Raw genomic sequence first — 27,306 nt, 5'->3', positions numbered from 1 at the left:
TGGCCTCTACTGGGGGGTGGGTGGAGGCCAGAAATGCGGCTGACAGTACTGCACTGCACAGAGCCGCCCCCCCCAGGGCAAAGGATGACCCTGCCCCCGGGGTGGGCTTGCTGGGGAGGGGGGGGGGGGCCTCGGCGGGACTCACCCCAGCAGGCAGAGGCTCCCGCAGGACAGCCAGGTGAGCGCGCCGGCCGTGTAGGAGAGCCGCGTCACCACCATCTTGTTGCAGGAAGGACAGCACATCTGGACCGGGCGGTCGAAGAAGGACACGGGCTGCTGGACGTACACGGTCTGCACGGCAACTGCGGGCGGGGAAGAGACAGGCAGGCTGCTCAGGCTGCGAGGCCCAAGAGAGGGGCGGCGGGGAAAGGAAGCGGCCGGGTTTCTAGAACTTTACCCCAAGGGGCTTGCAAACCCTCCACCGCCCCCGGGACACGAGATGGAAACCAGAACTGTAAGTGCCTGGATGGGGGGGGGGGGGGGGTTCGGCCGGGCCAGACCTGGGGTACAAACGTGTCTGTACATATCATCCCTTGCAGGGAGGTTTGCAGGGAAATGTAGATTCTGAGGTCCTGCCCCACCCCCCACCCCACAGCCTGAGTCATTAGGCCAGGGGCAGGGTCCCCAAAATGCTTTTTTAGGCTCCCCAAGTGATTCTGCACGGGGTCATTTGAGAAAGAGTCACAGGCCCGGGAGAAGCCTCAGTTTCTTCACCCATGGACAAGAGACTGCCAAGGGCTGGGGGAACTGGGGGGCAACAGGGTTTCTTTTGGGGGGTTAGGAATGTTCTGGAATTCGATCACGGTGATGATTATTGCCCAACCCTACGCATATACTCAAATGCACTGAATTTTAACTTTGTCATGTGAATTTTAGCTCCATAAAGCTGTTATTTTAGAAAATGGAAGTAGGGGGCCTCCCTCACAGAGTGGCAGCAAGGACAGCCTGCCCGGGCTGGCACCCAGCAGCCCCCTGCCCCCATAAGCAGTCCCCCCAGGGGTGCCTCCATGGACACGCACGACCCCGGGCGAAGGCAGAGCTTTCCGAGCCAGGACACGCTGCCCCAGCTCTTTAGGGCGAGCCCTGTCAACACACGAAACGAGAATATGAAATAACGCTAAGAAAGGAAAACTATGTGAAAACATGTATGGACACTCACAATAATCAGAAAATCTAGAGTGAGGGAAGTAGTTAAGCACTCAGCGTTCAGCGGATTCTGGTGCTTTGGCCAAGTGGCTTCAGCTCGTATTTCTGTTGAAGCGACTTCCTTCTGTTTTTTTACGTGGTTAAACCGCCATTTCTATGAGCCATGGGCTAGGTGAACTCAAAACTCAGAGTGAGATTCTCCCTCCACCATAAAGAGGCAGGGCTGAAGCAATGCCGAAGCAGTTGCATGTAAATATTAAGTGTTGTCTGCTGCTGTTCAAGAATAGGTTTTCTATTACTGCTTTCTGTAAAAACAAAAGCCCTTTTTGCCTCACCCTTGAGTTGCTTGCAGATCTCACTGCAATAATCCCTTTCTCCCCCTTGCAATAATTCTTTCAAATAAAGCCTCTCCTTACCCCAAAACTAAATAAAAACAAAAAATAATTAATACCAGTGTGATCCAAGATAGTCTAAAGCTATTTCCTTGTTCTCTTCCTCAAGGAGCCAAAACAACTCAAAGCCAGTAAAATGATTCCTCAGTGCCCACCACCCTGAAGCTTCTTCTTTCACCTTGACACGTCCCCACTGCAGATTCGCAAGGAGCCTCGTCTCCTCATAAGGCCACCGAGGACGGGGAGGTTAAGTCAACCCGGTCTGGGGGCCCAGCCCACTCTCTGAGCTGGCGGTTTCTTCCTCAACTGCTCCTGACCCTGCACCGGCTACCTGGGCACACCTGGGCACACCTGCGCAGCATGAAGTGCCAAAGGGCAGAGGGGCGGCCGTGCCCCTGTGGTGAGTTTATGGTGGACACGGGGAAGATGTCAGCGTGCAGGTCAGCAGGACCCAACCACGAGCCCGGCCAGGGCGGAACCCAAAAGACCGGCCGTGGCATTTCAGGAGAAGGGGCCCAAAGCTCGGGGCTGGCTGGCACTTAAGGGCCCTCTGCTCCCGCTCAAGGGAGGGACCCCACCCGGGGGCCGGGGGTCAAGGGACAGCGAGGGGGCACCGGGCGGCCGCACGTACTGGCATTGGTGTTGGGGGCGGGCATGGGCTGCGTGTAGTAGGCAGGGGGGTGCATGCCCTTCCCGTCGGAGCCCGACACCAGCCCCGTGGTCGGCCCGGGCACGGGCGCCGGGGGTCCGGGGAAGTAACTGTGAACGGCCACCGTCTCCTCGTAGGACGGGGGCGCGGACGGCATGGAGGAGGGCCCAGCGGCCGCCTGGTACGCTGTGGGATCCGACATGTCACCTAGGGCGGAAACAGAAGGCAGGGGTCAGATGATCCACCGACAGGTCGCGCCCGCTGTCCTCCCTCCTCCTGCATTCTCCCCCAGATAACAGAAATCGTGAGGCTGTGACCCGTGTCCCGGCCCCACCCGAGCTTCAGGAACCATCACCCTAACAACCGACTTCCTTAATAAGGATCGGACGACCATAATTATGACCGAGAACCAGTGAAATCTAGAACATTCGTCAAATGAATCCGAATGGGAGATCCTTCACACCTCAAACCACCAGCTCAGCCAGGCCTCGTCGTTCACATCCCGTGCTCCTTTTTACTTTTTCTTCCTTAAACCACTGTGGTTTCAGGTAAAGGAAATGACACAGGCATTCAAAAAAACCAACCACAGACCACGGCAAATAAAATGCTGAGCAAAAGAAGCCAGGGATCAAAACAAAAACACCCACACACTGTACGATGACATTTACGTCAAGTTCTGAAATTGGCAAAAGGAATCCAAGGGCCTAGAAGGCAGGTAAGTAGGAGTAGAGTCTGGAAGGGGGGTACAAAGGGGGGTACATGGGGGGGCTGCTCGAGCTCTATCAGGGAACTGGTTATTTGGTGTGTTTGCCTCCTTTGTAAAAATTTGAGTTGTGCAATTAAGATTTGTACACTTTTTTTTCTACATCCGTTATGGTTTAAGACATACACAGTCACTACTTCCCATCTTGAAAAGTGAGCCTGAGACAAAATATGAAATGGTACAGCCACTGTGAGAAGCAGTTAAACATGGAATTCCCATAAAGACTGGCAATTCTTCTCCTAGATATATATACCCAAGAAATTGAAAATAGGTGTTCCCAGCAAAACGCACACACCGATGTTCATTGCAGCATTATTTGCAATTGCCTAACAGTGGAAACAACCCAAGTGTCCATCAAGAGATGAATGGATACACAAAATGTGCTATATCCATGCAATGAAATATTACTCAGCCATGAAAAGGAATGAAGTTCTGAGACATGCCACAACACGGATGAACCTGGGAAAAAACTTCATACTCGGTGAAATAAGCCACACACAAAAGGTCACTCGTGCCGTATGACTACCACGCACACCAAGGGTCTAGGCAAAGGAAATCCACAGAGACAGAATTAAGTTGAAAGTCTGCCAGAGCCTGGGGGCAGGGAGTTTGGGAATCTTGTAGCTTGATAGTTATAGTGTTGGTAAATCTTGGGAATTTTTAAAATACAATTAATTTTGCAAAGAAAAAAAGTGAGTTCAAGAGCTGACAGGCATGTATCTGTTCTTGTGAGGACAAAGAAATGGCTTTTCCTTCCTCCCTCCACCCCTGCAAAGCTGTGCCCGCCTAGAATTCCGTCGCCTGCGCCCAGACCCTGCCCCTGCCCACCGCTCTGGTCCGCCAGCTCCAGGGGACACAGTCCCATCCTCTGTGTGGCCCCAGCTTCCCCACCGGGCAGGATGGCCGCTGCCTTACAAGGTCCATTCAAACCTGTCTCGGGAGAACCGAGAAACGAGAGCCGAGCGCAGAGTGCCACAGTCCAGGGGCTCCGACAGGCCTGTCGCCCCTTCGCACACATTCGAGCTCCTTTTCCCCAGCCCGTGAGGCAGAGGCAGCATTAATTCTGTGCAGGACCGAGGGAAGACTCCTGCAAGGAAGCCCTGTCTTTATTCCAAGTTCGACAAGGAGATTTCTCTGAGGGACAGAAGAAAGGGCATTTGAAAGTGGAGACAAAAAGTCAAGTCTATGCATCAAGTTAGATGGGTTGGGACCAAGTTCTAGAAAATTTGGAAAGCCTGCCCTTTTGAGGAGTTTGTACTTGATTCTATAAGCCGCAATTCTCCACTAGAACTTTCTACGATGGTGGAAACATACTATATCTGAGCTGCCTGATACAGTAGCTGCTAGCCACGTGTGGCTACTGAGCCTTTGAAATGTGACTAGTGCAAATAAAGAACCGAATTTCTTATTTGCTGCAATTTTGATACTTGATTCAGTTATTGGAAAACTTCTAAGTATGTTTGGAACAACTTGGGCATGTGGATGACAACTGCAAGTAAATATAATGAAATCTAAATCTAGATCCAATATTTCCGGTAAGAATTTGTTATCCAATTTGGGCTATGAAGTCAATGTAAAACATACACTGGTGTCAGCGGGCAGTGGTGGCTCAGTGGCAGAGTTCTCACCTGCCATGCTGGAGACCCCGGCTCGAGTCCCAGTGCCTGCCCGTGCAAAAAAAAAAAAAAAAAAGCCACTGGTTTTAAAGACTTAGTATGGAAAAATTAGTGTAAAGTATCCATCACTTTTATAAGGATTGCATGCTGAAATAATAGTATGGGTATGCTGAGTTAAACAAAATGTTATTTAAGTTCATTTCGCCTGTTTCTTTGTTTTTTTTTTTTTAATGTGGCTACTAAAAAATGTTAATTACCTATGCTGGCTCACCTAATGGTTCTGTTGGACCGCACTGATAAAGCAACGGGGAGCCACAGAAGGTTATAGAGGGGAAGAATGGGATACATCAAGAAAGGGTGGATACAACAGAAGGTCTGTGAAAGTGGAGGAGGGAAGGGAGTGAGTCAAGGCCAGGTTTATAGAGGATGGTTTATGGGCACAGAAGACTTTTGAGACAGAACAGGTTCAGGGTTTAGTACTGAGACCAAATGTGAAGGGTGGTTCATTTAAGGCCCTAATGCCAGTGTCCTTGAACATACCAGAAGGGAAATGCAGAGAGGGGGGAAAGGGCACAGACATCCAAGCAGGTCCCTCGCGTCACCCGGCTGCATCTCGCTGCTGAAGGCAGCTACATCCTCTCCCGCCTCCGACACTGACTGGGCTGGCAGAGACACTCAGTAAAGCAAACAGCACGAATGTCTGGGATTTACTTCTGCGCTGGCGTTGAATGTCAAGGACTTGCTGACCCTTTTGGTTTGGGGAAGGAAATGCAAAGGCAGGCTCAGCGCTGACTACGAGGATTTTTATAAAAATTAAGTTATAAAAAAAAAAAAACAAGACCAGAAAACACAATGCTTAAAGAAACCCTAAAAGTGGACTCTTTGCCATGGATGCACAGATTGTGTCTTAGAAGGGAAAATGAAGGTTTCAGGACACCCAACGTTGTACAAGACGTTTGGGTCAAACTGCTGAGAGGCAGAGGCGTGACTCAGTGGTCGACCTCCTTTTCTTCCAAAGCCGGCACTTCTCACAAGGGCCTGAACTTGTCCTGGAGGTTAAGGCACACGCACCCCCGACCCCATCACTTAACAACTGGTGATCATTTTTTATGACTCCCGGCCTCACTTCCGGAACTTTGGGACACGACCTCTTTACTGCGTTGCTTTTGGAACCAACAGTCACATAAGCATGTTTAAAATTCTGAAAAGAACAAGATCAACAGACCAGAATAGTAAAAACCCCATAATGAGCCGGTTTGAACATTTTCTAAATACATTCCATGGCTTCCCTTCCCCCCACCCCAGGCCCCAGGCCAGGAAATGCCAGTCCAGTGGTCTCATTTCTTTTTAATCTGGCTGTGCCTGGGGGCAGGAAGCCCTCTTGACCAACCCCTGACCCACCCTTCCTGACAGTCCCTGCCCGGACCTCCTCTGTCTCCTCATTCCACCCCATCCTGACACCCGAAACGCTCAGGAATAGCCGTAAGTCCCTGCCACGTGTCCCTCCCATAAGACATCCAAGTCCTAAGCTCCGTCCCCGTGAATGTCCTATTTGGAAATAGGGGCTTTGAAGAAGTGGCTGGTTATGACTAGAGTGGGTCCTAATTCCTCTCGGCAGGTGTCCTTATAAGAAGGGGACAGAGTGACAGGAGAGCAGAGGAGGCCCTGTGACAACAGACACAGGGGCTGAACGGCAGCAGCCGCTAGCCAAGGACTGCTGGCCAACGCCAGAGGCTGGAGGGGGCTAAGAAGGTTCCTTTCGTGCTGGTTTCAGGGGCAGTCCGGCCCTGCCGACACAATGACTTTGGAACTCCAGCCACCAGAACAGGGAGAGAGGGTAAATCCCTGTTGCTTCAAGTCACCTGGTTTGTGGCACTTTGTCACGGCAGCCCTGGGACACCAGGTCAGCCCACTGCCCACTCCCAGCCCCCCACCCCCGTCCCCACTGCCAGCCACAGCGGCTTCACCCACCCAAGAGCAACTTCAAACCAAAGAACTCGTGAGAGTGGACCTAACAGTTGTCCCTTTTTTCTGGGACAATCAGGAAACCACAGGGAAGCATTTCCAAGTTTAACAGACCGACAAGGCTGCAGTTCTGCCCCATAAAAGAACTGAGAGAATCCCTCCAAGGGGGCAGGGTGGGCTCTGCAGAGGCAGTTACAGGGAGCTTTGTGGGGGGAAATAAAGGAATCAAAAGGAGATCCCTGTCCTGACGCCCCAGTTGTTTGACTTTGTTATTGAGCCACCAGAGAGAGGCTTTCAAACGTTCACTTAAGAGATTCTCTGCTCACCTCCCACTAGGCACCAGAGTCCATAAAGAAAACGCTGAGAGGCAGGAGCTTCTGTTTTCACCATCCCAGGATGGCTTTTTTTTTTTAATTACATAATATAAAATATATATACAACGCAAAGAAAGACAAAAGCAATAGTTTTCAAAGCACTCTTCAACAAGTAGTTACAGGACAGATCCCAGAGTTTGTCATGGGCTACCGTACCATCCTCTCAAATGTTTCCCTCTAGCTGCTCCAGAATATAGGAGAATAGAAGGAATAAATTTTTTTTTATCACAATCGACTTTTTAATGAAAAATTACGTATGTACAAAAAAGCAATCAATGTCAAAGCACAGCACAACAATTAGTTGTAGAACAGATTTCAGAGTTGGGCATGGGTTACAACTCCACAATTTTAGGTTTTTAGTTCTAGCTGCTCTAAGATACTGGCGACTAAAAGAAATATCAACTTAATGATTCAGCAATCACATCTGTTTGTTAAACCCTACCTTCTCTGTGTAACTCCACCATCACCTTTCATCTTTCTGTCCCTCTCTTTAGGGGTCTTTGGGCTATGGCCATTCTAACTTTTTCATGTTGGAAGGGGCTGTCACTGATATGGGGTAGGGAGATGGAACTATCTGATGTCCTAAAGAGGCTGGGCCCTCTGGGTTTCAGGACTTACCTGGTCCAGGGACCCATCTGGAGATTGCAGGTTTCTGGAAAGTTACACTAGTGCATGGAACCCTTGTGGAATTTTATATATTGCCCTAGGTGTTCTTTAGGATTGGCTGGAGTTGGTTTGGGTTGAGCCAGAATGACTCTTGACTAACGATTTCCAACTCTAAAGGGAGGAGTTCCAAATCCACTCTTTAACATGGAAACCGCCAGCAAGGGCAGCTGCGCGGGCGCAGTCTGGGAGGCGGCAAAGTGCCCTGTCCCCAGCTTGAAACCCCTCCTCATTTATCCCCGAGGGGCCCCGCATTCTCACGTGGCACACGTAGACAGATATGATTATTGTTCACAGAAAAGGTAAAGACCTTTCCGATGCAACTGGAATACCGGGGTCCCCTCTCGCTGAAAATCTCCCTCCTTCCAACTCTCAGTGCAAGATTTTCTTCTAAGGTACCACCTGATGTTTGTCCTGGGCCCCCCCCGGGAACGTCTCCAGGATGGTCACTCATCCAACTCTGGGGTAGCACCAAATTTTCTCAACCTTTTTTCCATTACTGCCCTATCCCAAGGAGAAAAATTGAATTATATTTAAATTTAATTAATTAAACTTAATTTAATTTCTCCCCAACAAGAGAAATTAAATACCAAGAAATAAGATTTCACAAAGCGGACTTGCGCTCTGGAGGGCCACACACCATTGTGACATCCAAAATTTCCGCTCCCCAGCCCCAAGGATGAAACCTTGGGGCCCCCATGGAGAATGCAGTGTGCTTGGTGAGGGGTCTGGGCCCAGGGAGTTTTCCCAACCACTGACATTCATTCATTTAATATTTCTGAAACGCATCTGCTCCTTTCTTGCCATCTTAAACACAAGCGTCAGGAGGCATCTGAACCCAGGTCTGGTGTCCCTTCCACCTGGACGGGCTTTGCAGGGCATGCACCACCCTCCATGTGATGTCCCCTTTGGAGCCAGGGTGAGGGTGACCAGCCCTGGGCACGCTCCCTCCTGCTGCACGAGCGTCCTCCTGTCACAGGTCACTCCTCGGTGTCCCCTCCATGCCCAGGTCCCGGGCCCCTGGCATCAAATCTGCTCGGTCCCTCAACCCTGGGAAGAACTGCAGGGGCCAGGGTTCCCTGGAGAACTGAGCTCGCCTCAGTCCTGATGTGGCAGCTATTTTGAGACCACAGGTTGTGGCCGAAGCAAAGTCCACTCTGTGTCTCTCCTCTTCCACCCTCCCACGATGCAAAACTGCAATAAGATAGGGGAGTCTGGGTCATGAGTGGTGGAGACTGGAAGTATAATCACCGCCACCAAACCAAATACTTGAAAATGGTTAAAATGGGAGATTTTATGTTGTATATATGATACCACAATAAACCTTTTATAAAAACCCATAGGACAGTACAACACAAGCAAGTGAAGCCTCATGTAAACTGTGGACTTTGATTAAAAATATAATTACATTGGTTCGTCAACTGTAACAAATGTTCTGCAATAATGTAAACTGTTAATAACAGGGAAAACTAGTGGAGGATGGTAGTATGGGAACCCGGTACTCTCTGTGTGATTTTTCTGTACACCCACAGCTGCTCTAGGGACATTTTTTTTTTAACTAATAAAACAGCATTAAGATGATCTGTGATTTATTTATCCTAATGTGGGTCACATCCTTATCTGGATCATTCCAGGTAATTCCCACACCATCGAGGAAGGAATCATCATCATCATCATCCCTCAAAACAAAAGAAAATACCCAAGGTTCAGAGAGGTTAAGCCACATGTCCAAAGCCACACAGCCAGAAAGCAGCAGGGCTGGGATTCAAACTTGTGTCCAATGAACTCCAGATGGGCCTCACCAAAACACTGCCGGGCTGGGAAAGTCAGACATGACCAGCAGCCCACGTGGCACACCTTGCCCCCGAAATGGCCCATGAAAGGAAAAGAAATTCTCGGTGGAAGCCTCACCTCTGAACCCCTGGCAAGACATTCCCTCCCTCTGCCTTCCCTAACACACGTGAAGATGCGTATATTGCAGATTTTCCACATACCTAAGTGAGGAAAAAAAAAAAAAAAAAACCCTGCCACTTCTGGATCCCAATTAATTCTGTCACGGAGTACCTATTCAGCAATTCAAAATGACCTTTCTTCGGTAAACGGGCTCAGGATTTTAAAGGTCAACCATGGGTAGACATTCCTAAAGCTCTACCAGTTCACTCTGGGGAGACAAACCAGGAAGGGGAGAGAGCAAGCCCTGGGAAGTGTAACGAGTGTGCAATGCTGCCTATTTAAGGCAAGGTGTGCAGAGCTGGGGCACCTCAGCCACCTGCCCCAACACCGGGCGACAAACGTCCCTCTTCAGCTCACAAGGGCAAGTTAGCCTCAGCTTTTTAATGTCGTTCTATCGGAAGGGAAGGAAAAACCCTTGAAATCTTGGAGAAAAGCCACCTGGTGGCATGGGAGGGTGGGGTGGTCCCCGGGCGCCCTGCCAGGCTGGGGACGGTGACCCTGAACTGAAACTAACAAGCCGAACCTGAAACCTGGGGACCTGGGACGAGCTCCACACTGGGCCTTCACTTTTAGCAACAGATGTGCTCCAAGAAAATCCGGCCTGAGAATTCTCCAAAATGCACAGCCACTCTGCCTCCTCAACTGCAAGCTCCCAGGCGGACAGGTTCCGGGTCAGCAGCTCCACGCCAGGCCCAAAGCGCTTCAAGGTCTCTAGAAGCGGCTGGATGTTTCTGGAAGCGGCCCGGAGGTCCAACTTAAAGGGGTCTCCCCCGAATCCTCAAGTTAAAGGAGCCAGTCTGACTTCCGGAAGGCCTGGAGATGGTGGACCCGGCAGCTCCACCCCTAATCATTAGGCCTCTTGGACGTGGTTGGAAATCTGGAGTCTCCCTATCATAAGTCAAGGCCTCTAATTTGAACCTCCAAATTCGGCTCGAGTCTCAGCCTAGCCCACCCCACGCCCTGCCGCACAGGTCCTTCCCCACCCCAGCCATACACACTGCGTACCTCCCACTAGGGTGACCAAACGTCCTGGTTTGCCCAGGACATCACCCTTCTCCCCTCCACTTCTCCCTCTTCACCTCCCACTGTGCCTGCAGGTCTGCTCAGCCTGCCCAAACGTGCTCCGGGAGGATGCACATTTCCCCCTCTTTGCCCTCTCTGAAGGGGCCTGCAGACTCCTCTTCCTGTGTAATCCAGCCTGTGACTCACCTCCGTCAAGAAGTCTGCCGGCCTGCCCCAGGCAGAACTAATTCCTCCCAGAACCCCCTTCACACAGCGCGGAGATGAGGAAGGGTGCAGGGTTCCAGCCCACACCACCTGAGCTCACGCCTGTGCCCGTGACGTGACTCACTTTTCCCATCTGTAAAATGGGCACCTGGGCAGCTTCTTCCTCAGGACGGACCTAGGTGGAGTAGATGAACTCACTCACGTAAGTACCCAGCGGCAGGCGTGCAGCACCGAGGCCGGGTGAGTTTGGTTACTCACCCACTTTTCTTTGCTGAATCTTTGGTTAACTCGTCAGTCTTTCTGACTGTATTGCAATTGATTAAAATCTGCACCCCAGTACTCAAAATAAGGCCCAAAATATCATGAGTGCTTCGTAGTGTGACCTGCCATCTGTGGGTCTTTTGGTGCTAAAACCAGGCAAGTCCTGGGCAAACCAGGACACAGCGGGTACCCCAGGGCTTCACCAAGTGTTTCTAGAAAACAACGCCTAGATATGAAAAGGACACTAAAATCCCCGGTCGATGCCCCACGGGCATTAAGATTTGAAGGCATTAAGATTTGAAATCATTAAGATTTGAATAAAGGAGAGAGGGTTAGCCTAATGGGCCTGACTTAAAACCTACAGGAAACAAAGTTTCTAAGGAACATGCTTATGTCACTGAAGAATCTCAATGCAGATGGGCTCACAGTTCAGCCTAAGGTAACAAGAAGATTTACAGTTCGATATGCTCCAGAATTGGAATCACTTAATGGGGTTTGTAATCTCCTTGTTTCCTCCAGGATTCCTGGGGGGGCAGTGGGGTGAGGGGAGCACTTAGTGCTTCTCTAAGGGCATCCTGGGGCGCCGCAGCCAGAGATCAAGTCAAGATGTGGGTGGAAAGGAAAGAACTTGAAGAGGGAAGTGCGGGGTATGCAAACAGGAATGAGATAAAAATCATAAAGGAAAGCAAAGACACACTCTCCCGCCTTCGAGACTTGTTCCGTTTTTCTCTTCAGGGTAAGCCCCATGGTGCTGCTCATCTCACCACGCCGTGGAGTGAACCCCTGGATTTTGCAGATATCCACTCTCAGTTGTAACTAGCTCAGGTTATGGGAGTGGGTAAAGAGAGCGGCCGCCTCGACTGTATTATCCATTTAGGACCCGGAAGGGCCAGCACCATGCACAGACACATCACATCCGGTACGTGGTCCCCCTGGCGTGGCTGAAAAGCTACCTGGCCAATGGGGACTGGGTGTCATACACTCCCCAGAACATCTTTTTTGACATGAGCGTCAAATAAATTATGAGGTTCTTTCCTACTACCCCAGGAAGCCACAGAAAAGAAGGAACAGAACTCACGCTTTTCCAAGCATCTCCAACCTCAGTGTCCCAGCGCAAGGACTCTATCCAGAGATTAAAGGTGCCAATGAGGGATTTAAGGAGTCTCTGGTTGCTTTTCCCTCCCACCCCATTCCTTTCTGGGGAAATGACCAACAGGCAAGCAGAGCAGAAAAGGGAAGGGAAAGCAAAATGGAGAAATGACATCCAAATCTGAGAATTCCCCATGAGCAGAATCTGACCCAGTGGGGAAACTGAGGCCACAGGCCATGGTCATCGAGCTCAGAGATGATACAGGTGGGACATCGCCTCCAGGGACCCGTGGTATCATAACGGGTGGGATTTTCACAGACACTCGTGTGTGCACTGCCCTGTCGTTTACAAAACTTGGGGGCGGTGGGGGGGAATTGTCCATCGCGTGAAGGGCGGCAGAAAAAATGACATGGTCCGTGGCCTGCTGAACCTGAATGACTATTTGGAGAAAAAAAAAAAAAAAGAAGAAGGGGAGTAGGCAAAGGTTGAAGAATGAGATGAGAAAGGACCGAAAGAATTAACATGACAGAAATTTCAAGGTAGGTCAAATGTTGAAGAGCAGAAATGCAAAAGGAGGCCTTCTCAGCTCAAATCTTAACTCTGCCGCTTCTGGGTTGTGTGACCCTGGGTTAGTCACCTAATTTCTCTGTGCTTTGGTCCTCTCATCTAGAAAATGGGGCCAACCATAGAACTCACAGTGAGAATTAAAGGAGGGGCTGTACAGAGAACATTCGTTATGTGGGTTACTATGAGAGTGTGAGCTCTGATTATTGGTACAGAAGCAGAATAAAGTCCAGAGAAGGGGTGGCTCACTCCCTCTCATCTCACAGCAGCTTCAAGCCTGGCAGAGACCCCACCACCCCACCTCCTAGGTACCCACTCTGCAGCCATCACCCCACCCTCACGGCTTCACAGGTAGACATTCACATGTTTGTCTAAATCCCTACCTCTGACCCTCCTCGCCAGCTCTTCCCACTCCTACCCCCAATGTGACAGGCAGAATAATGCCCCCTGCCCACCCCACCCACCCAAAGATGTCCACCTCCCAGTCCCTGGAGCCTGTGAATCTGTGAATGTCACCTTCCAAGGGAAGAGGGATTCTGCAGGTATGATCAAGTTAGACCCCTTGGGATGGGGCATTAACCTGAATTATCCGGGTGCCCCTAGTGTCATTCCAAGGGGCTTTACAGGAGAGGAGAGAAGATGCCACACTGCTGGCCTCGAAGCTGGAGCCAGGGAAAAGCTTCCAGCTTCCGGGAGCAGGAAAAGGCCAGGAAGCGGCTTCCCCCCAGCCCCCAGGAGGGACGCAGCTCTGGCGAAGCCTCATTCTAACCCAGTGAGACGCCTTCCAGACTTCTGACTTCCAGAGCTGTAAGGGGATAAACTTGGGTTGTCTGAAGCCACTAAGGTTGGGATTATGTGTCAGAAACAGGCAACTCAACCTGCAGGCTCACAACAGGTGGTTCCACATCCCCTCTCCGGCCCTGGGGACCCTCAAGAGGGGGTGCTCCTCCCCTCCCCCAAAATGATGCACCCCCTCTGCACCCTCCGCAGGGACCTGACCATTCCCCCATCAGCCTCTTGCCCTCCCCCAGGCACCTCTGCCCACCTGTCCTACACTCGGAGGCAGCCCTTTTCTGGCTTAAATTTAACTTTAACCCATAAGTGTGGCCACCCCGTCACCCCTGGGTCTCTCACGGACAACAGCCCCCTCTCAGCTGGTGGCCAACCCCACCCTCTAGGCTGCCTCCTCCCCTGAGGCCTATGAAATGGCTCAAATCTCTCCCTACTCAAACCGGGAAGCAAACGCAGCCCCGCCCCCGGGTCCTAGGCTGCTCGGGCTCCCGCCTTGCTGCAAGCGCCCCCAGATACACCCCTCAGCTGCTTCTCACCCCCCACACCGGCCTCCTTCCTCCTGCAGCAGCTACGACACCCCAAGACTACTTCCTGTTTTGGGGCCCCAGACACTTACCTCCCACCCTCTCGCTTCATGCCGCCCTGCCCCTGCCCCCCCCACCCCACTCCTCCACGGAGGGCTCCCAGGCAGCTCCCAGGGTCCCGCCTCACCCCTGCACCCCCAGCCGTCAAGCCGCACCCTAGACAGCAAACCTGAGGCTCTCCACGTCTCTCGAAATCGGGGAGCATGAACTACACCATGCCAGGTCAGGGGGGTGGCACGTCACAGAGTCACTGTCAGCCCCGCGGGCTTGGCCACCCTGCTGTCCAGCCCAGGTCCCCCCCCTCCCCCCAGCTAACCAGGAGGAAACAACCGGGAGAAGGTCTACGGACACCCGTCCAGGCCTCCTCAAGACGTCCAGGCCGGGGGATGCAAGGGGAGATCGAGGAGCGGCACTGGCCAGAGGAGACGAAGGAGACACGGGACAACTAAACCCAACATGGGACCTGCAGGGGATCCCGGCACCCAAAGAGTACAGCTCGGGAGGAGCTGGCGAAAGCCCACGAGCCTGGGGCCGGCTAAATAAGAAGGTCCCAGCGTCAGCTTCTTGGCTGTGATGACGCTGAGGTAAGATGGCAGTGAGGGGCACCCGGGGACCCTCGGGGCTCTCTTGGCACCTTTTCTGCTCCTCTAAAACCAATCTTCAAAAAAGTTGATCAAAACGACGACGACGGTGACGATGACAATGCCGGCTCGGCATTTTCCGCCCATCGGCGGCCGAGCAAAGGGCGACGCGTCTGCTGGCACGGAGCCGGCCTGGGCGGGGGTCAAACGACCGCGCGCGCCACGTGCCGTCCGGAAGCAGCCACCGCATCGAACGCGCGTGGGTCCTTCGGTGGGCAGTTCCGCCTCCGGCAATTCAGGCGAGGGCTAGTCTCATGCACGGACGAGGGGGGAAAGACCCAGCACACGGGGACACTCACGCCAACACCACCAGTAACGGGACAAGATGAGACAGTACCGCACGTCCATTGGCTGGAGGCGGGGGACTCGGCCCGGACCTGTCCTACCCCCCACCCGCCCTGAGATGGAAGAGCACAAAACAAGGGCATTTTAAATACGGAACAACAACTGTCTCCAGGACCCACCGCTGCGTGAAAAAGGCGGGCCCGTGTTTGCAGTCTGTCGCCACCATCTGTGTCTGGGGAGCAGGGGGCACCTCCGCGCTTCCTGATGAACAGTCATAAAATTTCTCGGAGAAGATAACATGAGAAACCGAGCAGCAGCCCCCCTGGAGGGAGACGGGGAGAGGGAACACTTTGCAATTCTCTGCCCTTGTGGGTCTTTTGCACACTGAGCCCTAGTAGCACTGCAGATTTGAAAAATAAATTAAATCTCATTTTTATAATCAATTAAAAAAAAATTCTTCTTTGCAAACCCATCTCCCCCCTCCCGTGTCCTCCTCATGTCTGGGTGAAAGTGGCATCATCGTAGTCTTTTGTCCCATAAACTGTCCCCGACCCTGCCCAGCACCTGCCCCTGGGTCCCCTGGTCCCCTCTGGGGGCGCTGGCAGAGTAAGCAAAGCTTCGACTCTGCCTCTGCTTGGTGAGAAGAGGAGCACGCTACCACTCCCGCTACGTCAAGCTGAAACTTGAACATTAACCTATTTGTCAATATAAAGTCCTTCTTTTCTCATTTTGAGTCATGATCCATTTGCCCCCCTGTAGGTGCCGAGGGTCGGCGGTGGGCAAGGGGCTGGGGCTGGGGAGCATGGAGGAAATGGAGACCTCACTGCCCCACCTCGCTGGCCTTAAGGGACCCATCTGCAGAGGCAAAGTTAAGGATACAGGGTGATCGGGAGAGGATGACCAGGGAAAACTGCGATCAGAGTCCAAGGCACGTGGAGGACCTGCGCAGAGCAGGAGGCAGAGAAGAGGGCAGAGGCACGCCTGTGTCCAGTGGGCGGGCAGTGGCCTCAAAAGAAGACTCACACCACCAACTGGCCAGCCGGGTGAGGGGGCACCAGGCTGGATGCCTCTGGGTGCCCTCCACAAGGGTCCTGTTTAAATACCCAGCAGCCCAAGAACCTGAAAATCCCCCCTAAAAAATATTCCAACTCCTGCAGAGAATGAGAGTCCAGATTCTAAAAATAAGCCTCCAAACCTCAGAGACCAGGTGAGAAAATCACCCACAGCAGAAGCAGCTGGCAGACACACATCAAAGAGGCAACACCTGCAGCCAAGGGGTGCCTTCACCCCCAGTCAACAAAAACTGTGTCTGGACAACAAAAACTCCAGTCTCCATAACTTCTGGGCGTGATTCGTTCTGACCGACAGCCTCTTCTAAGCAGCAAAATGAACAGCATTAGAGGGCGCACAGGTGGTTCAGGGGTAGAATGCTGGCCTTCCATGCCAGAGACCCGGATTCCCGGACCATGCACTAAAAAAAGACACTTTCTAAAACAGATCCCGTGGGCGGGCCACGGTGGCTCAGCAGGCAGAGTTCTCGCCTGCCATGCCAGAGACCTGAGTTCGATTCCCAGTGCCTGTCCATGCAAAAAAATAATAATAATAAAAATTAAAAATAAATAAATAAAACAGATCCCTTATTTCTCTGCCTTCAACCTAAGAAAATGCTTGCACTTCTCCAGGCTGCCAACAGTCCATCCTGCGTCCAGCAATGGACCCCAAACCACAACTCTCTTTGCTGCTTCAAAGCTCCTGTGGACTTGGAAGCCAGAACCAGGTGGGAAAGAACTCCACGTAAAATAAGAGCTAATAGTTTCCCCAGGTGCCTCCTTTGAGCAAGGCAAACAAAAGCCTGGGCCATGAGCCTTTATGATAAATATCTACTTTACTTGGGAGTCATCTATTTGCTTATTTTTCAAGCCTGGCCACGTTCCAAATGACTGTGGGTCTTAAAACTGTCACGTCTTTGAAAACCATGGAAAAGAACAGTCTCGCCTTTAGCGAGGCGAAGGTAAGGTGGTAAGTGTCACCTCCTGTGCCTTTTAAGGCCTTGTCCTCCACAGCCCAGCCTTGATGACATATGTCTTCCTGCCGGCTGTTCAGGTTCCACGTCCCTGGCACAGTGCATCCCACGCGCTTCCCCGGACTCACCACGAACCCGGTCACGCGGGAGACTCGAGGCAGCAGGGTTTCCTGTGCTGAGACCCAGGCCAGAGAGAGCTACAGAGAAAGCTCATCAGGCGTGTGTCTTTTTAAAATAGGGTCAGGGACAAGTCTTCCTTACAAAAGAATTCCAAGTAATATATGTGGACACTCCCCCCTCCCACCCTCTGCAGCGAGGGCTGGACTCAGCAACTTGCTTTCAATGAACAGAGTGTATGGAAAGGGAAAAAGAAGTAAGTTCCCAGGGGAGGTACCTGGCAGAAGCTTCTTATGCAGGTGATAGGCCAACACGGTCATCCCCAACACGGGAGGAAAGGGACTCGTGGCTTTATCCCCAAAACCCATAACCCCAGGCCAATCACGAGAAAATAGGAGACAAGTGGGATTTGAGGGCCATTCTGCAAAACACCCGTCCCCTAAATCTCCACACCATTGCAAGGTGGTGTCTGGGAATCCTGTATTTCATGCATGATTGCTCTGTAAACCCACAGCTTCTCTAATAAAATTATAAACAAAAACTGTCAAGGTCATGAAAAACAAGGAAAGGCTGAGAAACTGTCGGGGCCAAGAAGAGACCTGGAAGAACTAACAGTTAAATGCAATCTGTAAACCCGCAGCTTCTCTAATAAAATTATAAACAAAAACTGTCAAGGTCATGAAAAACAAGGAAAGACTGAGAAACTGTCGGGGCCAAGAAGAGCCCTGGAAAAACTAACAATTAAATGCACCATTGTGCACTGCACCAGATCCTCAAACAGAAAGAGGGCAGCAGAGAAAAAACTGGGGAAATGCAAATAAAGTCCAGAGTTGCGTCCATCATCGTGTAGCTATGTCGGTTTCTTAGTTTGACAAATGTGCCCTGGTGATATGAGATGTCAGCAAGGGGTGGGGGAATTGGGCGCACAGTAAGCGGGAACTCCCTGTACTGACTTTGCAACTTTTCTGCAAATCGGAAAATTAAAAAGTCTATTTAAATCCCTCTGGAGAGCACATTCATCAACCAGACAATCAGGCGATGCATAAATAGGGGAAACTGAGGTTAACTGGGCCAGACAGGTTTCACCCAAAGGCACTCAAGTTCAATTAAAAAAATGTTTTTAAGTTCATTTTTTTTTTAAAGTGTACTTTTGTTAAATGCCAAAGATGAAGCAGGGTGAGGGAGTTTGGAAAAGGGAAGAAGATTGGAGTTTCTACTATTTCTAACCAGGGAGGTGAAAAAAGAGAAAGAAAAGCGTCCCCCAGAATTTCTGCAAAAGGACAGACCTTAGAGAGCGCTAAAGCTCCTTCCAGGCAAATAGCACTTCTGCCTGTCCACAAATTGCACCCCTAAGCCCTTTAACCACATGTGGGTGGTAAACTCTTCTAAAAATACATCCTCAAGCTGTGTATAGAACTGTTTTCTAGATTTAGGTATCAGATCAGCACACGAAAGGACAAGGTCCTAAGAGAGAAAGATAAAGCAGCTTTTTAACTACCAACTTAATCCCCCAGATTAACTCTTCCAGAAAGAAAAAAGAAAATATTCAATTCCACATCCCAGGGCCCCAGAAAAGAAACACTAAGCAGGGTCTCCATGAATATGTATTCTCAAAGAAATGGCCCCAGAAGACAAGGAATCCCTTAGGCAAAGGGGCACTCACATGTAAATTGTCAGGCCTCTGAAAATAGCCAACTTTGTAAACAAGGAGAAGAGGCCAGGGAAACCAAAAAAATGTCTTGGTCTTTTGGGTCTCTGGGGAAAAGAGTTCTTTATATTAAATATGTGGGCATAGCGAAATCTGGTTACAATAAACCCCAAGGAACTCTCCTGAGTATATGCATTTATTAAATCAAATATCGCTTAAAATTTTTAAACACTAGCTGGCTATCTTTAAAGAAACCAAGACTTTACAGCAGTGTTGTTGGAATTTAACCCGCATCTGGCTCCAGAAAGCGTCCAAGGTAAAAGGGTGAATCTAAAACCCTAAATTAACAAAGGAGGAAGAATTTAGTCGAAAGAGGAAACTGGATTTCCAGCCCTCTTTTGGGGGAAAGGAAGCAAGAAACTGTACTTCATTTTTTAAGCTATTTGATCCCACACAACTCAGCAAAAATACAGAAGCTCGTGGTGAAATATTTCACAGAAATGTTTTCAAATTCCGTATCTGAACTCAGTCTGTTTCGAGAGGGGCGACGTGTTCCACCAGTCGGAGATAAAGTTACCACAATCTGAAAGCCAGGTTGGAATATGGAGTAGCTACAAATTACAGTGATTTGTGGAATGGAAAATGTTTCCACCGGGGAGCTGGGCTGCTCCCCCAGAATCGGAGTGGGCAATTTCCCTCCGGATTCCTAGTGAAACCACATCCCCGTCGCCATAGGAATGATGGTTTTGATGAAACAGCACAGCGAGAACATTAATAGGACTGCATCGCGATGCAAAAGCGTGTGGACCCTGATTACAACTTCACAAAAACAGGCAGAATGACAAAAGACAAAGGAGAAAAACCGATGCCACTTGTTTCCTTCGTGCGGTGAGATTATGCCTGATGTTCTTCTTTGTCGTCCACACTTTATGTAATATTGTTATATATTTTATAAACCTTAAAATAGCAGTACATCCAAATTTAAAAAATGTTTTTGCATGAGGAAGAATAAAGGAATGTCATTACTGCAAGGGTGCTGAAAATAGAGGGTAATTAATATTTAAAAATTTTACCTTATGTGTGAGATTAAAGCAAATATGTATATTTGGTACAAAATTTATATTTTGACTAGTGCATTTCCTAATATAACTTATGTAGACAGCTTAAGTGAACACCATAAGTACATGGAACCTTGAGTAGGACATGAGATTTTGTTGGTTTGTCCAGAGTGATGCCCCAATAAATCCCAGAGTGATACGAACAATGAATAAAAAAGTATTTGCAAAGCCCCCTTCAGGGAATGGTGAGAAAAGGGGAAAATTCAACCTCCCCAAGTTGAATTCTTGATAGTCTCACAAGCAGTGTGGACAACCAAAGCTGTAGGCTGAGCCCCCAGTCTTGGGGTTTGTGCATATGAAACTTAACCCCACAAGGGATAGGTTAAGCCTACTTAAAATTAGGCCTAAGAATCACCCCCAAGAGAACCTCTTCTGTTGCTCAGATGTGGCCTCTCTCTCCAGTCAACATAACAAGCAAACTCACCACCCTCCCCTTACTGAGTTGTTTGGGATCAAATAGCTTAAAAAATGAAGTACAGTTTCTTGCTTTCTTTCCCCCAAAGAGGGTTGGAAATCCAGTTTCCTCTTTTGGCTAAATTCTTCCTCCTTTGTTAATTTAGGGTTTTAGATTCAGTAGATTTAGTCTACGTGGGACATGACTCCCAGGGGTGTGGAACTTCCTGGCAACATGGGACAGAAATCCTGGAATGAGCTAAAACTCAGCATCAAGGGATTGAGAAAATCCCCAGAATGAGCTGAGATTTAGCATTAGGGAATTGAGAAAATCTTCTCACCCAAAAGGGGAAAGAGAGAAATGAGACAAAATTAAGTGTCAATGGCTGAGAGATTCCAAACAGAGACGAGAGGTTATCCTGGAGGTTCTTTTTATGCATTAAATAGATATCACCTTGTTAGTCAAGATGTAATGGAGAGGCTGGAGGGAACTGTCTGAAAATGTAGAGCTGTGTTCCAGTAGCCATGTTTCTTGAAGATGATTGTATAATGATATAGCTTTCACAACGAGACTCTGTGATTGTGAAAACCTTATGTCTGATGCTCCTTCTATCTACCTTATCAACAGACGAGTAAAACATATGGAATAAAGATGAATAATAGGGGGAACAAATGTTAAAATATTTAGAGTGAAATGCTGGTGATCGGTGAGGGGGAGGGGTGGGGGTAATGGTATGTACGAATTCTTTTCTGTTTTCTTTTTATTTCTTTTTCTGAATAGATGCAAATGTTCCAAGAAATGATCATGATGATGAATATGCAACTATGTGATGATATTGTGAGTTACTGATTATATATGAAGAACAGAATGATCAAAAGTTACGAATGTTTGCATTTGGTGGTTTTTTTGGTATTTAAAAATTTTTTTTAATTAATTAAAAAAATAGCAGTACATCATCAACAAATAACCTCACTGCACTAGCCAAGTCAATGCTAAGCACTCAAATTTACTTTTAATTTTAGACTGTCTCAAGAAACACTCAATTCTAAAGCTCCGTGAGCTGAATAGCTTAACTTCTGCACCCTTATTTTCTCTGAAGTTAAGACCGACAAAAAAGAAAGTGCTCTGGGCTTAGGATGCAGGTGTAGTAACTTCCTACCTGCTAGGAGGTGAGCGGGGAATCACAACAGCGCTGACACCTGCCATAGATACTTCCTTTCTTCTGTCAGTCCCTTAAACCCTGTAAAATTACAGTTTTTTTCCCACTGAGGTAGACACCTGTGGCCAAGGGACAACTCTGTTAGCTACAAAGGTGTTATCACGTCTGTCCAGAGCGTTAACGCTAGCTCGAACAAGGAGATGAGATTGTGAGGACCCGGGAAAGTTCCACCTGACACCACAGAACCATTCCAAGGAAAGGAAACACCAATCCTGTACAGAGCAGGCGATAGGTGGCGACCTCAAGCTGCCTCGCCCACTGGGCTGTTTTCACAGCAGTAAAAGCAAAAGTAAACAGAGGACAAGTCAGAGTGACAGGCCTCTAGTACTTCCTCGTATGGGCTGTGGATCCCCACTTTTCCACCCTCACGGTAAGCTCTGGGGAGATTCATCTTCGGATGGGCACCAAATTACCCACCCATCAATCAGCAGGGATGGCAGTGGAAGCAAAGCAGGTGCCAAGTATCTTCTGGAAGATTAATTTCAGCTGGAAATGCTTCCTAGTTCCTTTCACCTCAGTTGGTTCCCCTTTTACTGACCCCAGCCCCAGGGCTTGCCTGTGCCTCCTCTGCAGCTGTGCCGAGATTCTTCTGCCCCTCTAGAATGCTGCCCACCACATCCCCACTGCCAGATTTTGCTGAAGGATCATCTTTTCCATGAAGCTCCCCCTCGTTAACCTGGCCCTGTGCTCAGAGCAGCCTTTTCCCTCCTCTCAATCTCCCTCCAGAGTTACAAGAGCATTTGTGAGCACAAGCACCAGCTTTTTCACTTGTGCCTGTGTTTCCACTTTCCACACACAGCATAAGCCCCTCAGGACCAGGAGCCATTTCTTCTGCATCCTCTCCAGGGCAAATACAGTGCAAGATTTCCCCACAGTCAACCCATAAGAGCGGCTGAAGGAACAAAGGGAAATTTACTCATCAAAGCCAGCAAATGACTTCAATCTAGTATTTTAGAGACTTAAGAAATTGAGTTTTCGTTTTAGATCAATTACTGAGTCAATTAATCCACAAAAACACTCAACAAGGATACTTTCTGCAAATGTGAATAAAAGCATCTATTATTAATGTCATAGAGTAACAGGGAAGAGGAAAGATCGGCCTCTCCCATAGTGGCTCTACCATAAACGTTACTTAAGAGTGTGATGCACATTCAGGTCCCAGAGCAAAGGCTCGCTGAGAGGAGGGCAGCACAGGAATTATTCTATGCCAGGAAGAGTGAGTCACACGCCCTCTGGATCCTGATCCAATTATGATAAAACCAAACACCATGCTGATGTCCCAGATATCAGCTTGTACCTCTCTGTACTCATCATCTGGGTCAATCTGATTTTAAAACAGCCATCGAGCAGGCTGGGGATCGAGGTAGGAGGGCAGGTGGGGCAGCTATGCACACAGGTGCCAATCGTGAGTTTCCTGAAAAGGAACCCAGGGGGAACTGTTGCATCCAAATCCGGGTCCCAGGCAGCTCTTGAACCAACATCAGCTCACTGAGGCCGAAGGGAGGAATTTCCTTTGGGAAGACTGGTGGAAGGGAGGCCCGGTGCCTTCCAGAAACTGAATTTCTCAACAACCAAAGCTCAGTCCAACAGCCAATGACATCATCCGGAAGCACAATCCCTAAGAGAACCGGAGACGGTCCAAGTGACTGATCCCTGGAATGCACAGTCCTTCACGGCACATTCACTTCCCCGTCCCCTCTCTCCCCGGCCCTGGCCCCGAGCTGCGGGAATACCCGCCCCACCGCCCAGATCCGCGGAGCTCTGGAAACCGGAGGGTGGACAGGACTTGCTCGGCTTAGGGACAGGCGATGTCCACCCACTGACACCAACTCCCGGGGGCCGGGCCTTTCCCACGACATCTACGCGGCACCAGCCCGGGGCTGAGCTAGGCCACCCGCGAGAGGCTGAACCCCGCGCTCCAGGGGCTGTGCCCGCAGCTTTCACCTAGCTGGGGGCTCCCCAGGCCCTCGCGTGTCCACAGAAGCACCCGTGGATGGCGGTCCTGGATCCTGCGTGGAACCCCGGGGACACCGGTGAAGAACCGACGCCCGGAACCCTCAAGGTTCGAGGGAACCGGTGTCCAGAAATTCTGGTTTGTGTTTGTTTTTGAATCCCCAGGTGATGATCCTGGGGAATCTCAATTCTGAGTCCCGCGGCCACTACTGAGAACGGCGACTTTCCTGAAAAGCTGCCCACTCCGAGAGAAGGGGTCACCGCGGGCGCCCACCGCCCCCCGGCGCGCACGGATCCCCTGCCCCGAAAGGAAGTGATGCCCTGGAGCTCCCGGGCCGGAGTCCCAAGCAGGTGCTAGCGCCCCAGAGCCCCCCACAATTCGCAGCCGCCTGAACGCGGGGCCCCCACTCGCGCCCCCGCAGCCCCGCGCGCCTCACTCACCGCCGCCAGCGCCGGAGTCGAGCCGGGAGGTCTGAGCTGGCCGCGCGGGCGGGACGCGGCGCCGAGGACGGCCCGGCGGGAGGGGCGGGGCCCGGCGGGAGGGGTGGGGTGGGCGAGCTGGAAGGGCGGGACCCGGCGGGGTGGGCGGGGCGAGCCGGAGGGGCGGGACCGACGGGGTGGGCGGGGCCCGGCGGCTGCCTCGGGGTCTCAGTTTCCTGCCTCTCCCGCCTCCGCGCGCTGCGGGAGACGCGGGGGCCGCTTTCCCCCTACCCCAGGCCGTCGCCCACTCCCCACCTGCTTCCGGCGGGCTCGGAGTCCACCGATCCTTCGGATTCGACCCCGAGCCCTCCTCCCCTCCGATCGCCCACTGCCCTCGGAACACCCCCAGGGTACACCCCCGACCCCACGCGCTGACCTCGGAGCCCCCGCTCCCCCACCCCCACCCCGGCCGCATCCTCGCGCCTCCCCTCTCGGATTCTGCCCCTGCAAGTCCAGCTCTGCCCCGTGCCCGGGACACCCCACCCTCCCCTGATGCTTTCCCATCCCAACCCCCCAGCCCCCATCTCCCACATTCCCTCCCCACCTTCAGACCCCGCTCCCGCCAGCCTGAGGCCCCATGTCCGGGGCTGGCGTCCGCCCTGCCCGCGGAGCCGGCCATCTTCCACGCGTAATTCAGTTCAGTCCGTTCATAAGCGTTCGCGCAGCCCAAAACACCGCCTGGGACTTGGGCGAGCCGCTCACCCTCTCGGGGCCTTGGCCTCCTGTCTGTGAAATGGGCACCGTCACAGCATCTAGGGCTTAAGATCTACTTACAGAATTAACCCAGATGATGCAGATTTGGCCCAGGGTAAGGGTTAAGGAAAACCCATCTGCTGTTTTATTGCTTTGTCCCCACCCAGGTGTCCCTTGGCCCCTGGGAAGAACTTTCAGTCCTTCACGGAAAGCTCTGTAAATCAATAACTCCTCAAAACCTCCACTAGACCCCTTGCCCCTAAAGGGCTGCCCCCTGCCCCATCTACCTGCTGCGGGAGGGACAGGAGCCCTGGTCCCACTGGCCCTCTGGGAAGTCTTATAGGGCATTGATGAGTGCACTGGCTTTTAGGGTACACGGAGTCTTGGCCATGGGGAGCAACTGAGCCCCATGGTGGATGCAGAGACCTGGTTGGGAGACCCCTCAGCTTGTACAGTCACCTACCTTGATCTTGAGATATGAAAGACACTGAGATGCAGAAAGGAAAAATGACTTGCCCACTGTCCCACAGCAAACTGGTGCCAGGGCTGGGTCTAAACTGTCCCCTCTGTCCCAGCCCAAAGCTCCCCCCACCTTTCACCATTTCAACCCAGCTACCATCAGCCCAGAAAATATTACTAAATTGGAGGAAGGGGATTGCAAAGATCTCCCACACCTGGGGAGTCATCAAGTAGATGTTCTTAAGTGAAGGCACCCATTTATTATTTTACAGTTATAAAGGAAGCCAGATTATGCCCAACCGCTGCCCTTCTCCATTCTCAGAGTGCACTCGTGACAGGCAAAAAGATGGATTATCCAGAAATTAAACCAAAATATCACAGACCAGGGCAAGTGAGACACAGGCCCTACAAAATATGCCCTAATAAAATGTTCAAGAAAAAGCCCTCTAAGAATTCTTGGGAGTTGCCTGATTTCTTTCTTTCTTTTTTTTTTTTTTAAATTCTGCAGAGAGAAAAGCAACCACCAACTTGAATTTCGTTTTTTGCTTCCGGAATGCTACCACATCTTCATTCATTTTTCTACCCCCAACTGCTGAGCCACAACAGGAGCTGGCTTTCTCTTTTCATCTATCCTAAACACTTAACATGGCTGGGAGCTCACAATTATCTATGGTGAGAACTGTCAGAGTGTGACTCTTTTTAATCTCCCAAAACCACTGAGATTGAGTTTACAACCCAAGGGTTACAAGCAGGACATAAAAGTAAAAACAGCTATGCGATCTTGTCGATAGATGCAGAAAAAGCCTTTGACAAAATCCACAACACTTTCATGATAAAAACACTCAACAAAACCAGGAATAGAAGGGAACTTCCTCAAACTGATAAAGGGCATCTATGAAAACCCACAGCTAACTTCATACTTTGTACTTAAACTCTAAAAGCTTTCCCTCTAAGATCAGGAACAAAGCAAGGATGCCCACTCTTGCCACTCCTATTCAACATTGTAGTGGAAGTTCTAGCCAGAGCAGTTAGGCAATAAAATTAAATAAAAAGCACCTGGATTTAAAAAGAAGCAGTAAAACTGTGTTTGCATGACATGACCTTATATAGAAAAAACCCTAAGAAATTCACATCCACACAATGATTAGAGCTAATGAATGAGTTAAGCAAAGTTGCAGGATGCAAGATCAATATACAAAAATCAGTTTGTGCTTCTATACAGTAGCAATGAACAATCTGAAAATGAAATTAAGAAAACAATCCTATTTACAATAGCCTCAATAAGAATAAAGTCTTGGGTTTAATTTAACCCAAGGCACGCAAAGCCAGACTCTGAAAACTACAAAATGTTTAAAGAAATTAAAGCTCTAAATAAATGGAAAGACGTCCTGTGTTCATGGATTTGGAAGCTTAATATTGTCAATATGGCAAATCTCCCTCAAGTTGACCTACAGATACAATCCAGTTCTGTTATCAAAACTCCAACCGCCTTTTTTCTTTTTAGAACAGTTGTAAGTTTACAGAGAAATCAGCAGAAAGTTCCCCCCATACATACACAGACACAACTTTTCCTGTTATTAACATTTTGCATTAGCATGGTGCATATATTTGATATCACTGATGAATCAGTGTCCAATTTCCTTTTTTGCAGAAATGGAAAACCTGATCTTATGGAATTGCAAGAGAATGAGAGTGACTGCTAAGGGGTATGGATTTGGGGGGCATATATGGGGAGGTGATGAAAATATTCTGGAATTAGTGGTGATGGTTGCACAACATTCTGAATATACAAAAAAAAAATGTATCCTTAAAATGGTCAATTTCATGTTTTGTGAAGTTTATAAAAAAAAAGAATCGGGCATCTAGTGTATTAACTCATATAGGACTCTGGGAAGGTGTCACGCAGGCCACGCAGGGTTACAGGACAAACTGTGAGCATCTTGCCTCCCGGTGAAGATTTTTTTATCTGTGTTGTGCCTGGGGTGAGGAGGGGGTGGGGGTGGGACCTGGGAAGTGGACTCACCACACACGATACCTCTGCAATCGCACAGACCAGACAGAAAGGAAGAGACTTTTCCTCTGGGTATATTCTGAAACTTCAGAAATGACAGGTTACCTAAAATAATGCAGACTATGAGCCCATTTTTTGTCAAAAAAAAAAAAGAAAAAATTATATACAAAGGCACACGCTTAGAAAAAAGTTTTCCAACTTTTTCCAGCAGACAGAATGCCATAAA

The 27,306-nt window shown here is 50.0% G+C and overlaps 1 protein-coding gene and 1 long non-coding RNA gene across 3 annotated transcripts in view; one reads left to right on the top strand and one right to left on the bottom strand.

The window, feature by feature from the left end:
• The window catches only part of LITAF (lipopolysaccharide induced TNF factor), a 29,798-nt gene extending 5,838 nt beyond the window's left edge, over positions 1-23,960 (bottom strand). For both annotated transcript variants that reach the window (XM_077141795.1, XM_077141796.1), the window contains exons 1-3: positions 23,879-23,960; positions 2,170-2,394; positions 146-302 (exon numbers count right to left, since the gene is read on the bottom strand). In XM_077141795.1, coding sequence (XP_076997910.1) covers positions 146-302; positions 2,170-2,389 — 377 coding nt within the window. In that variant the 5' untranslated portion in view covers positions 2,390-2,394; positions 23,879-23,960. The remainder of the gene's footprint in view (positions 1-145; positions 303-2,169; positions 2,395-23,878) is intronic.
• Positions 22,542-26,949, top strand: LOC143667502 (uncharacterized). The gene is made up of 3 exons (XR_013168069.1): positions 22,542-23,788; positions 25,578-25,741; positions 26,721-26,949. It is a non-coding gene; the product is annotated as an uncharacterized LOC143667502 (long non-coding RNA).
• The last annotated feature ends 357 nt before the right edge of the window (positions 26,950-27,306 follow it).

This window comes from Tamandua tetradactyla, chromosome 23 (assembly GCF_023851605.1).
Source record: "Tamandua tetradactyla isolate mTamTet1 chromosome 23, mTamTet1.pri, whole genome shotgun sequence".
NCBI lineage: Eukaryota > Metazoa > Chordata > Mammalia > Pilosa > Myrmecophagidae > Tamandua > Tamandua tetradactyla.
This window is presented reverse-complemented; position numbering and strand designations above follow the sequence as displayed.